Source organism: Glarea lozoyensis, assembly GCF_000409485.1.
Source record: "Glarea lozoyensis ATCC 20868 chromosome Unknown GLAREA3, whole genome shotgun sequence".
In the NCBI taxonomy this organism is placed as follows: Eukaryota; Fungi; Ascomycota; class Leotiomycetes; order Helotiales; family Helotiaceae; genus Glarea; species Glarea lozoyensis.
Genome location: NW_007360998.1, coordinates 1,009,983 through 1,023,053, shown reverse-complemented (window position 1 = coordinate 1,023,053; position 13,071 = coordinate 1,009,983). Strand labels below are relative to the sequence as shown.

At 47.3% G+C, this 13,071-nt stretch overlaps 5 protein-coding genes across 5 annotated transcripts; 1 reads left to right on the top strand and 4 right to left on the bottom strand.

The window, feature by feature from the left end:
* Positions 1-665: 665 nt before the first annotated feature.
* Positions 666-1,321, top strand: GLAREA_00334 (dUTPase-like protein; the record flags this gene model as incomplete). The annotated part of the gene is made up of 2 exons (XM_008085092.1): positions 666-1,008; positions 1,068-1,321. 2 exons carry the CDS (start codon positions 666-668, stop codon positions 1,319-1,321), a joined length of 597 nt encoding a protein of 198 aa, XP_008083283.1.
* A 247-nt stretch (positions 1,322-1,568) lies between these two features.
* On the bottom strand, positions 1,569-2,837 carry GLAREA_00333 (Ribokinase-like protein; the record flags this gene model as incomplete). Its single annotated transcript, XM_008085091.1, has 6 exons — positions 1,569-2,148; positions 2,201-2,330; positions 2,380-2,520; positions 2,579-2,658; positions 2,713-2,723; positions 2,778-2,837. 6 exons carry the CDS (start codon positions 2,835-2,837, stop codon positions 1,569-1,571), a joined length of 1,002 nt encoding a protein of 333 aa, XP_008083282.1.
* A 527-nt stretch (positions 2,838-3,364) lies between these two features.
* Positions 3,365-4,556, bottom strand: GLAREA_00332 (DNA clamp; the record flags this gene model as incomplete). The annotated part of the gene is made up of 4 exons (XM_008085090.1): positions 3,365-3,382; positions 3,435-3,724; positions 3,779-4,249; positions 4,391-4,556. 4 exons carry the CDS (start codon positions 4,554-4,556, stop codon positions 3,365-3,367), a joined length of 945 nt encoding a protein of 314 aa, XP_008083281.1.
* A 291-nt stretch (positions 4,557-4,847) lies between these two features.
* On the bottom strand, positions 4,848-7,222 carry GLAREA_00331 (MFS general substrate transporter; the record flags this gene model as incomplete). The annotated part of the gene is made up of 6 exons (XM_008085089.1): positions 4,848-5,070; positions 5,177-5,910; positions 6,147-6,190; positions 6,342-6,556; positions 6,615-6,759; positions 6,964-7,222. The coding sequence occupies 6 exons, from the start codon at positions 7,220-7,222 to the stop codon at positions 4,848-4,850; spliced, it is 1,620 nt and encodes a 539-aa protein (XP_008083280.1).
* Positions 7,223-10,470: 3,248 nt separating this feature from the next.
* GLAREA_00330 (uncharacterized protein) lies at positions 10,471-12,016 on the bottom strand (the record flags this gene model as incomplete). The annotated part of the gene is made up of 4 exons (XM_008085088.1): positions 10,471-10,786; positions 10,841-11,384; positions 11,437-11,522; positions 11,577-12,016. 4 exons carry the CDS (start codon positions 12,014-12,016, stop codon positions 10,471-10,473), a joined length of 1,386 nt encoding a protein of 461 aa, XP_008083279.1.
* Between the last annotated feature and the right edge of the window lie 1,055 nt (positions 12,017-13,071).

The window sequence follows — 13,071 nt, the reverse complement described above, 5'->3', positions numbered from 1 at the left end:
AAGACTAGATCTGGTTCAGCATGTCATATAAAGCAGAGGAAAGCGATAACCTTACAGTCACAAATCCAACCCTTTTCTCAACATATTCGAGACATTCACAAGAACGACACTCCTAACACATGTTGTTGATCTCCCGACCTATGGATTATGGGATTCACGTTCTATAACTCCACTCCTTTCCATGAGTTGGCTGTATGGAGGTGGTGACTATCCAAAGACCGGATATCATCTTGTCGCATGAGGGTTGCTCAGTCAAGAGGTGCGTAATGGCACTTCCCTGTTCGTTTAACAGTGTTTCTGCTTATCAGAATATACTTCAGCATTCCCCATGACAGTACTGCACATAACGAATGAATTTTTCGCAGGTGTGGCTACCCATAAGTGATTACCATAATTCTGAAAGCGAATGTTGGCCAGTAACTTGTAATGATTTTCACTCCAATCAAATTTGAGAATCATAAAGGGCAGCCTTATCTAGAGACCTTGAATTAGTAATGCAATATTGCTTGCTGACCACCCCAAATTATAATCCTGAGAATAATCCCATACGAAGAAAATCCAACCCGCCCCCTATTATCCCACCCCACCGCCAAGCAATTAACCGAACAGCAAACGCGTCTTCCCCTTCGTCGCGTCTCCTCCTCCCTCCCAACCACAACCAAATCATGTCCGCAACCTCACCACCCACCTCCCCTCTCCCCAAACGCCAAAAGCCCAATCCAGCATCCCCAACATCCGCAAACACAATCTCCATCCCAACCACAACCATCACCCCACCTACACCGCTAAAACCCGTCAAAATGTCGCATCCTACACCCGCAGTTACGAAGGTCGACGAGGCGCCCGCGTTGCTGATCAAGAAATTGAGCGACAAGGCGAAGCTGCCGACGAGAGGGAGCGCGTTCGCGGCTGGTTATGATATTTATGCTGCGAAAGATACGGCTGTGCCGGCGAGGGGAAAGGTGTTGGTCGATACCGATATTAGTATGGCTGTTCCTGCCGGGACTTGTATGTTATATCGATACCTTAGTACTCAATCTCAATGCCCTACTAAATTCAATCTGTAGATGGTCGCATAGCCCCCCGCTCTGGTCTAGCCAGCAAACATATGATCGACACTGGTGCTGGAGTAATCGATGCGGATTACCGTGGGCAAGTCAAGGTTCTGTTGTTCAACCACGGCGAAAAGGATTTTGAAGTCAAGGAAGGTGATCGTGTTGCACAGTTAGTTCTGGAAAGAATTTACACGCCCGAAGTGGTTGAGGTGCAGGAGCTGGAGGAGAGCGTAAGAGGCGCGGGAGGGTTCGGGAGCACTGGTTGAGTAGGGGGTGTATTGGATTCGGAGTATGAACTGACGGAATTTAAAATGGAGTTTGGTGTGCGGTTTGAGATGATATAGAAAGATTTCAATACGAAAAGAAAGCTGCATTAACTTCTAGCCTGACATTATTTGATTATTCGCCTCTTCTAGTGTATGTGAGTGCTTGTCATAGTTGGATGACATATTGCTGTCTATGCGCAATGCTTTGCAGATACAAATCTACCCAAGCCGCTTACCGAAATTTCATCTATACATCTTCTGCTCTGAATTGCACATTTGGATTCTTTAAACTTCCCAAATTCCTCACAAGCCGAACCTCAGTTGCTTTACTTGTCACCAGCTTCATCTTCTTCCCATCCGGAGTATCGGTGCCAGTCGCTCTCTTCTTCTTGTAAAGCTCTAATTCAAGATCCCGGCTCTCCTTGGTCTTCGTCAGTACCGCATGCATACTGGCAAGTACTTTCTCTGCAGCCTGGGCGAGTGGCAGCTCTGTAGCTTTGACATCGTTGTCTGACCTCCATGCGTCTGTTTCGGATAGGCCAGGCGTATTGAAAACAGCTTCTCGAAATCGAACAAGTAACAAGGCCGCGAACATATCTCCGGTACCAGAAAAGAAACAGTCGATGGCTGGAATTCTAATACTGAACATGCGTGGTTCGGAATTGGTGGTAGCTGTCGAGCCTACAACAGCGAGTGAAGCAGTAGCGCCCGGTGTGGGTAGAGTGATAGAAGTGATCATAATATGCGGAACGTGATAAGTTTCATGTAAAGTTGAAATAGCCAACTTCAAACTGTCCATATCCACAATCTTTACTCCGCTCAATGTTCTATATCCAGTCAGCTATTTTACCGTATACGACTGACTGCGAAACCACTCACTCGGCTTCGAACTGATTTGGTAAAATCAAATCTGCATCTTTGATCAATGCCTTGTACGCGGGTACCACATCCTCTGCCACATACAGCTTCCCGTTATCACCCATAACCGGATCGAGAACCCAGAAAAAAGCTGCCCGGTTTCATAGTAGCCTTGTACTTCAAATCCCTAGCTATCGTACCCACAGCTTCTACGGCGGCAGCACCTGGAAGGTACCCAGAAAGCATCATATCAAATGAATCGAGGTAGGAATCCCGGAGACCCTGGTAGAGATCTGAAATTTCGGATGCCGTTGCTCGTGTGCCTTTGGCTTGGCCATATCCTAGATGATTGCCTATACTGCTCAGCTACACGCCAATTGCGGGTGGAAGGGGATTTACTGAGCTGTACCGTGTTGATAGAGGATACTTCGCAGCCCAGCGACTGCATGACGAATGTAGCCATTGTGTTTCCAACATATCTTCAGATTCTTCAGCCGTGGTCTGACTCATCAGGAAGATTTCCAACAACTCACCCATAAACGACCTTTTACATTTGTCAGTCCAAGCCGAACGCGCAAGTAGATTGTACTAGTCCTACATGACTGGCGACCGCAAGAACATGGGTCTCTGGAATTGGGAATTCTGATACTTCAGACATAGCTGCGACTTGATATGCCGTACAGCAGCAACAAGATCTTCGAGATCGAGAATACTAAACAGAGAAATGCGCGAGTTGTCACGAGAGGAAGGTATCAAGGGTCTGTAGTCTCGTCGCACCAGAAAATCGCATCTTTGTTTGTGACGAAAGAATACAAGAGCAGGAGAAATTCCTTATCGTGGTTGTAGTTTCGATAGTGGCAATTCCACTGGTGGGGTCGTGCATTCGCGAAACGACCCCGCACCAAGCTGCATCCCAACTGCAGCAGAGCTTTGAGTGTTAAACACACAACAATATGGCAAATACGATGATATGTGGTATATTACTCAGATTGCCAACTCCCAACCGTCTAACTGTTTAATTGCTCGTACAGCTGTAGAACCATCAGCCGCCTCTAGAGGTGTGCCCCCTAGGAAACCCATATCATCCCTTCATCAATATCCATGAAAACAACCAAACACGCCCAAGCGGTACAGAATATGCGTCAAAATCCATTCGCTCGTAACAACATTTTGTAAATGCTTCGTCTATTCCTCATCACCAATCTAGAATTTTGTTAGCACCCACATTTACAGACCTTATTCCTGTTGGGCTTACCTTTGGAGCCAGATAAAATCTCAAGTAACTGCTTCCAGCAAGAGCATATTCAACTAATAGCGGTACTTCGTTCGAGAGGCATAGCTTAACAGATTTAGACAACCCCGCAGCCTTGCAAAAGTTCACAAGGTATTTCAGGGAGAATGTAAGAGAAACTGGCTCGGTGAGCTCAATATCCACGTCAAGGTCTGGCTTATCGACGTTGCTGTGGCTTCGTAGTGTGACTGCTCCATTTCCAATATCTCCAGCGCATGTGAACTTGACTCCATCTTTGGATGCTTCGATCGAGACTGTGAGACCATTGATTAGTAAACTGGAATCCCCATCCAAGCGGAAAGGCTCACCGGATTCAGAAAGTGCCATAAGGTCCATGCAGATGCGCTTGAACTCGGTGCTAGGCATGCTGATTGTCGCCGCATATTCCGTATCTGGGATTCCCAGATGCTCTTGGTCGATGTCCATAAGCTTCAAGTCATACTCGCTCAACCGATCGCTTGCACTACTCTCGAAAACCAAGTTCAAAACATCAGGCGCGTCTTCAGCCTTCAAAGTCAATATGTCTTCATTCTGTGCCGCGCGGAGGACCTTCGTAAGGGAGGTAAGGTTGACACCTAGAGCAACATTGCGGTCGCACCGATATGGTGAGAAACTTTCTGCCTTGAGCATCATGGAGACGAGAGCGACGTGAGAATTGTCCATCGCCTGGAGGGCGACACCGCTGTCATTGCAATCGAAATTGCAGTCTTGGACGAGATCTTTGATGGCATCTACGACCTTTTTCAGGAGATCGGCCTGTTCTAAACGTGCCTCAAGCACTGAAACCAGAATAGTCAGTATTGCAAACGCGAAATGAGGAATTTACGATTTAGCTCCTCGTGGTGGGAGGATCTGGTATTTCCTTGAAAGTGTCGAATCGAAATCAAATAACGGAAGAGACGAAGAATCTTACTATTGACGAGTATATGAGAAGCTTATTTCTTGGAAGCAGAAGGCGGCGAGAGAGCGAGGTGTTCTGGACAGTTTCGTAATTTTTGCTGGTGTTGTTTGTTGAAAGTGTGGAGGGATCGCGAGACGCGTCTTGTATTTCGCGTTAATTGAATTTCGACTGGATGCCTCAGGCATAGAATCGTGTGCCAATAGCAAAGTAGGGTTTGGATTTAGTACAAACGACATCTAATGCGCCTCAAACAAATCGATAGCCGATGTGTCCGTTTGGATTGTTCAGTATCAGTACCTTTCTCGGCAAATTTGGCCGTCAAATCGTGTTCGTCAAAAAATTCAAGAAATACCTAGGTATACTTCTTTCGCTTAAGATACATCCAGCGCTCGGTTAACTCCTGAATCAGGAGTCCTCGTTCTATTTGCCCAGGCCGCTTTCTACTCTACAATTTCTATCTCTCAGGTTTTCATTCATTAGCGGGTAGCTTGCAACTCTACCTCCTCATCAACGGCTCTAGAGCTCATGCATTTATTCTGATAGACAGAATCAATCTGTTCGAACCCAAGCCCTTTGGTTTCTCGTATGTCGAAATAGACCCAAACACCAGCCGCCAGACAAACAAGACTCAACAAAGCCAAGAGAAGCCACGGTGGTGCCGGAACATAGAACCACAACACATCGTTGATGATATTAACGCTACCGTGTATCAGCAAAAATATACTCCAAGGGTGCGAGAAAGTGGCTGTCGAAAACCGAAAGCGGGACATCCTTAATGATCCAATTGGATGGGATGAAGACCTACAATGAGCTCCCACAGACAGATATGGCAAACCCTTTTGCTCTCAAACGGCTAGGGAAGATCTCAGCAGCAAGAATGATAGGTACGGTGCCCCAAGTCGCGGAAAATACTAAATAGAAATGCCCGGACACGGCCAACCCCAGCCACTTCGTCAACATCGGAACTTGACCACACTGAATTTCAAACGCAAGATATGCCACTGCTGTAGCGAAGCTAAGAAATACCGCGCTCACAGCAGAGCCGTATAATAGCAGTGGTCTTCGACCCCATCTATCGATCAGTAGATAGCAAATGACCAGGCCACCGAGTCGTATCAGGTTCTCATAGTAGTAAAAAAACCATCCGTTCCAATCATCTGTGACAACGCAATGGTGCCCAAAAATTGAACGATACCGAAGAACAGCGAAGGCTGATGCCGGCGGCATCGACAAAAGAAGCACACCTTGCATAATACGCTTCCGATATTTTGAACCGCATATCTCTGACCACGAAGAAAACATAGTATTGATACAACTGTTTCGTTCGCCAGGCCTCTGTGTCTGTGTGCTTCTGCTATCTAACGCCACAGCCGGCTCGGCGATGTCATACTCCCCAGGAAAATTACTGCGTGGTCTAGCAGTTTTACGCAATCGTGCTAGAATATTCTGAGCTTCTATACTGTGTCCACGAGATCGCAGAAAACGAGGCGAGTTTGGCAACTTTAAAGACATGATCCAGAAGATTCCCGCAAATACAACCTATGTCTTAGTTAGACCTAAAGGTAATACTTGATTTGGTTTGAAGAAATATGAAGGATACCTGTGTTATTGTGGGCAGCTTCCCATTCAATTCGCGGTCATGTCGACTCTCATGAATCCACAAGTGTGCGAATAACAGCGAGCAAAGGCCGCCAATGGTGATAAAACCCTCCACTATCGAAAGTAAGCAATCTACCATTTACTTCTTAGCAGTACCAGTGTGCTGAAAGTTTTACGGGACACCTCTTTACGACAGAATAACGATGCTCCGCCCAAAACGCTGTTATTACTTGAGTTGTTTTAGCACTCCTGTAATGCTATCTCTGTCAACAAGATTAAATATGTTTGCTAGGGACAGAGCGGTGGAAATACGTTTCTTGACGAAATGGTACTCGGAAGGTGTCCCGTCAATCTTGCAGTGTTAGACATACCTAGGACCAAAGCACCTCGATTGGCGGGCGTTGCTATGTCGGAAATATAAATTGTAGCAACAACCAGCATTATACCCTGTCCAACTCCAGCAACAAATCTTGATATGAGGAATAATGCGAGCTTCGGCAAGAAAACCTGACCAATGGTTCCGAAAATAAACAGCCCCATAGCGAAAGATATGGAGGTATCGATCGAGCATTCAATGGAGAGCGATCTGTACAGTATCAGAGACAACGGATTCATGGCAACGAACGGTTGGCTGTTAGACTGACGATCCTAATAGCGCTCCCATGCCTGTTCCTAAATAGGTAATCCCAATCATCAACACCCGCCATAACTCGAGGTTTGATTTCATCTCGCGAAAGGTGTTGGCGATAGCGTCCATCATACGCAAGGAAAGTATCTCTGAGTCCCAACCTGCATTGAATCAGCTGGTACTACGTCGTTCGTGACGAAGATTACCGTACTGTAAGTGAAGACCCCAAATGCCGCAATGGAACAACAGCCCGCAAGGTAGGGAAATTTGAAGGAACTCGATCTATATACAAGTTTCGCGGTAATTAACAAGTGACATTCAAGATCTTAGGAGGGTTTTTGTTTACCTTTTTTGGTTAGATTCACCTGCTGATCTCTTTCTCGACGTCGGCCACCATGTTGCTGGAAGTATACGATTGATGAATGAGCTCGGCTTGGCGACTACTGTATTTTCCGCAACGATCAATGGCTCAGGTGAGGTTGTTGCAGATTCGTGATGTGGTATCCTCGGCACGAACGAAGTAGGATTCTCTTCTTCTCGAGATGGATTCGTCGGTTGCTCTGCTGTCCCAAGATCTATCTCCTCGTGAGCGGTATGGTTACCGGTCTGCTGAGCCTCGACCATTTTAAAAGTGTTAGAGCTGTTTGAATACAAAAATGATGCAGATGTTCAAAAATGGAGAATGTGGTTAATTCAACCACCGATATTATCTGATTCAAGCACCAAAGAAGGCGACGATGGGGCTGCAAGATTCCCGTCATTGCGAGTCTGCCAGTGTGGTTCGCACCTGCCTCTCCACAACAGAGCTTCCCTACCTGATCTCGTTGGCTCTGCTCCCGACTCTATCAAGTCTATCTTCGAAATTGTAAAACTTGGTCTTCTCCAAGCCAGCCAAAACACTCACACGAGTAGATACACAAGAGTTTCAACACGACAGCGTATTTTCATAACTCCTTGCAAGGCAGATTATCCAATATGCTGTGCTGCACTTCTCAATTGCCAACACTTACAACATTTTCTTATCATAGAACTTTCTCGTGTAAGGTGACGAAAAATTCTTCATGCAGGATTCGAAACTCGGAAAACATCTGCTGCGCAACTTCGTCTCCAAAATGTATTCAGCGAAGGACTCTCGAGATGGTTGCCAGATGCAAGACTCCACATTTAGAATGTCTTTGAAGTATACAAGAATTGATCCCTTTCAACGAGATCGCACGAAAAGTTCTTCTTGACATATTCAAACGTGATATTTCTCAAGTTTTGATCAGGTGGTCCTTTGAAAACGTGCGGCACCATTCCTCATGGTCCTCACGGATTGACCACGTAAAAAGCAGCCACAACCACAGCAATGGAAGAGCTTCAACGCGTTTTACGGCTACACTTGCTATCACTCGAAAGCAGTGATCTGAGAAATGTTTAGATTGCGTGTTAACAAGGTCGAAAAGCCGGCTTGACCGACATGAAATCCTTCCTGAAGATCATGGAACACTAAGCTTCCAAGACGCCATTTCCACAGAACAAGGGTTCCTAAGTTCTCACATAATTCCTCATCGGGATACTTACCAAAGACCTAAAAACTCACCTAATTGTGGTTTGGTATCATGTTTGAACGCCTCGGAGAGATGCAACGAGCGGATCTTTCCTCGTACGATCTTAATGTACCTTACTCACCTATAGTCGCCGAGGCACCCCTCACATGAAGTCTTCCATGGACTCGAAACGTTTATCAGCAAGATAAACTCAATTTGTCACACTCTCTTTGCTCTGTTACAAGCTGTGCCTCGGGGGTACCTTACACTATCTCTCGTACCTCGGGGAAAACAACCACGCTGCCACGTTGCCACGTTGATTAACTCTTTAGGAAGGTTGATAGCGGGATCTCTGATATCGAATGCCAAATTTGCCGTCATTCTCTGCATTGGTGGTCAACGCCGAACCAAATGCAAATGCAATGCTGTGACGCAGTTGCATTTGCACCGATTTGAGGGCGAAGAACGGATAATACAATTCTCAATTTGCCACCTCAGGAAAAAGCTCATGTAGGCAGGTCCTCGAGAGAGCGTTGCTAGCCGATGAGCAAGGCTGAAGGATTGTGCAATTGTGTTCCTGCTTAGACGGCTTGTGAAGTTAGTTTTCAGGCACAATAGCTGTGATGCTCCCGCGAGTCGCACAAAACATGTACATTCATACGGTACCTGCATGGCCTGTGTAATGGCCATAAATAAACATCCCGCAGTAATGTGAGCAGCTATGAGCCGGTCAGCGGGTTTCTAGAACAAGTAACAGAACGTGTGGATCTAGGAAATTGGAGATAACAAAATGTGCCGGTAGCTTTCCTCGTGGTTCAAAGGCATGCCATCATGCCATCGGGCAGATCATGGTGCACTGATGGCGTCAAGGGGAGAATCGGAGCTACAAGGTTCCTGACTGATGAGCAATCGAGGGTGTTAAGCAGCCAAGCGAGGTTGAGGTGAGGACGAGGTTGTTGATGAGCTGTGCGGCGTGAGAGAAGCGGGAAGATAGAGTCGTGATGTTGTGGGTCAAGATCGTCCGGAAATGATTCAGATGACGGGCGAACCCCGAGATGTCACCTCGATGCACCTCGCTCGTGGGGGCTGAAAATACTTGAACAATTCCAAAGTCACTGATGATCGTTATTGTCTTCATTATTCTGCGCTCTCCTCCACGCCTTCTTCAACCTGGGTTTCAGATATCCAGGGTGGCTTCAAACCGCATACGGGGCACAGTATTTTAAGATGCTGATTGTCGTTGTCTGCAGGTTTGAGCCTTTCGGCGCAAGTCGACACCGTTGAGACAACTTGGCTCTTCCACACAGCACGCTTCCCACACCACCATCTCCAACCTGTGACAGCAAAACGAGGCACAACTCGAATAGTCAGCGAGCAGGCCTCCCTCGTGGCCACGCGATACCCTCCCTTGAGACTCTCCCCCACCCAATCGTCACTTCAGCCGGCAGCGTCAACCTCAGCCAAACCGCTATTTACCGTCAGCAGAATCGAGCGAGCATCAACTCATCTGCACTCGCTTAACCACGTCGCGCGGATGAATAAAGCTCTACGCCAGGGAAGAAGAACCGTCTTATTATTCGACTCGCTAGACACGAAAGTGCATCTCAAACCTCGCCGATGACTGATGACAGCCAGTAGCCACCCGAGATCATCCTGTACGACTGCAGAAAAAGGTGTGGAGCGTACCTCCGTAAGGCTCGCAGACTCAACCTCCCGTGCTATTTAGAAAGGGGCAGTGTTCTCGCTTAAGCGAACCATTCAAAGCATCACAACATCACAAACCGAGCATTTACGGCCTCCAAACTACACATTCTCCCCACAGCAACGCCTGCAGATTGCAGCAAAGAGTAGTATCGGTCATTGTTGCAATTTCCTTAGACTCAAGGTCTGATTTCCGTTTCTTATTTTGGAATTTTGTCGGTGCATCTTGCCTGATGCCCGACTTTTTAGCCCCCCTGTTTCACCAACGTTAAACACCACTGTGCCTTGCCTGTTCAGCTGCAAACGTCACAATTACACCGATCTGATGGAATGCTCATGTGGTAAATTTGAAGTTTGCTTCAATTCTTGTCTCGATAACTAAAGTACAGTGATGGAAAGAAGGGTATAATAGCGAATAGTAGTAGCCTCTTGGCGCTCTCGTCAGACACATGTAAATGCTGCCACCGTTTTCCCCAGTGTACATCCCTCGTTGAAAATGAATTCCCCTGTAACCGTTGATTTTTCTAATGCCCCCATACTCCTTCCGAAAACACCAAAAACCTGACAAATGTGATACTCCAAACAATGCAGTACAAATGAAAAGTAAAAGACTCGCAAAAGGATGAAAAGATCGTGTGTGTTCTATGAGTTTCGTCGTTGCTTGCATTTCTCATGCGCCATGTGGCCGTTCCGCGCTGTGGTGCGAGTAAATTCAGCTCCGCAATTTGGACAGCTCGATTTAGCTGCAGCTCCTGACTTTTCGCGTTGATGGCGTAGGAGATTGCTAAATGTAGAGAATTGTCTTCCGTTGCACCCGTGTTCCCAGCACTGTGGCTTGGGTCGGCTGTGAACAACTCTAACGTGGTCGCCCGAGTCTGAAGATCCAATCTTGGGGCTAACGTTATGTTGATACATGTGAGGCTGATCTGAAGCTGACGAGAGAGAATGTGGACGGCCACTGCAGAAATTATTAGTCATTGTCTAAAATTTGTGGCTATCATGTAAAACTTACACATATGAATGGATATTGTTTTCTTGTCCGCTGTGGGCGTATGTCATGTTTGTAAATGTAGGCGAGTTTGAAAAGTCCGCTGGGCTCATTGTAAAGACTGGTCCATAGATTTCCTGCTGTCCTCCTGTTCCATCATTGATTTGTGGCGAGTATGGTGTAAGATAAGATGAGCTGCTCAAAGCTGGAGAAGACTGTTGAGGTAGCGATGGGAGTGGGCCAGAGCCCATGAGAGGTGAAGGTGTGAGACTGTTAGGATATTCTGGGAGTGTTCGTGACATCAGATCTGGCGAGCCGCGATTGGAAACTACGTATGGGTTGCTGATGGAACGTTCCCGTCTAACTCTCGTCTTGGAATCCCTTCTGGCGACATCTCGCTGTCTCTTCAATTCCCGTTGCTCTGGGGTAAGCGATGCTCGTGGAGGGCTGGATGAAAGAGAACGAGAGTAAATTGGTTGGAATTTTGGATCGTCGTAAACAGAAAGCATAGATGGGTTAAGTGGTGGGCTTGGGATCTGGGGCATGAACTGCTCATTCATGTCATAGTCTAGCAAACTGTTAGATGGAGGTAGATACCGCCTGAAGAAGATTGTACTCACGAGCAGCTGGCCATGTGTTGTATGATCGAATGCCTGGAGTGATGCTAGCGTCGAAACGGCTATCATACTGTTGAATCCCCATGGTACTATAATGTTGTCAGTGGATGTCCAACTGATCACCAGACTGTTCGTTGACAAACCTCATGTTTGCTGGTATAGAATTGGATCGAAGGATAGTTGGTGGGCTCAAGGAATGTAATGAGTGGGAGCGTTGAGGTTGAAAAGACTGTGGTGGATCTACTGTAAGGAAAGATGTTGATCCTGTTTGTCCTCCTGTTGCTTCTAAGTATGTCCAGTCTGCGTCCAAGTCACTGTCTGATAGGAGTGGGAATGGAGTCAGTCCTTGAGGGGTCGGAGCAGTTATATGTGTTGATGAGGGGTTATGTTCCTCGATGAAGGATTGTGGTGATGTTGTACGAAACCCAACATGTACAAGAGGCTCGTTTGTTGATGAGGCTTGGTCGGATTCCAAAATGTTCAAACCCTGAAACTGTAGTGCTGTTGATGACAGATGACTGTTGGCTCTGGATCTGGGTTGACGTGAGTCTACTGTACTCGAGTCTATATAGAGGGAGTCCATAGAGACGGAAGGATGATACTGAGGGGCTGTGACTGGTGATGGCGGCACATACGCAGGATTTAGATGAGATACCTGAAATAGACAAAGGTGAAAATGGTGTTGGAACGTAGGATTATATAAAATCGTGGGGTTCGGGAGAAGCAGGGGGGTCTCTTTGAGGAAAGAGGGAGATGAGATGAGATGAGATGAGACTTTATCGAGTTAGATGTTTCGAGGGATCCTCGAGGCACAAAACTTGATAGCAGCGGTCTCCGCCTCCACTACGACTGGCAGCGGGAACAAGGCCGTATGCAGAATGCCCAGGGGCCAGGGCCCCCTTCGAGGACCCTAGGCATTTTGTGGCCTGCTACCGGTGGAGAGTCAAGGGACAACAGTTTGACTGAGAAGAGAAGAGGCCAGCAGCCACCAGGGGGGATAAGCTCAAAGCAGGCCTGCCATGATGCAAGTCGAGGTCGAGCTCGCACCAGGTGCTATTAGTGGTCGATCTCGACGACCTTGGCGAAGGATTCAGCCCCTGGTCGCTTGTCGGGGGGTCGACTGGACAAGCGAGGCCCATGTTAATAGAAACGCAAACGCTCTCTTCACAGACGCTCGCCCAATCTCCCCGTGCGACGGCGAGGCTGCCTTGCGAGGCTTCGCTCTTTGTGGTCCCCGGCCTGTACCTATGTATACATTTCGTAGGGCAATGTGGACAATGCAGCCAAAGCGCTGTGGGGTTAGCTACGGCCAGAGGTGGGGAGATGGCGAGGGGAGTAGTTCTCACTCCACTGTTCTATACGCGGAACAAAGTCTGGTACAATCTGTACAGGTACTACAGAATGCTATTATGACATCTTATCCTTCTAGATGCAGAGCTAGAGAGGCTGCAGATGCATGAGCAGGTAGTACCTGTCCCACGAGGGACCTGGTGACAGAAAAGTACGGAGGACAAGCAGTACCTGCCTCTGGAGTCTGAATAGCGATGTACGTACGGCACGCGGTGCAGTGTTACAGCGCCATCTGCGAATGGTAACGCCTGTACTGCTGCAGCTCAGAGCAAGAGCGTCGACGGCTCA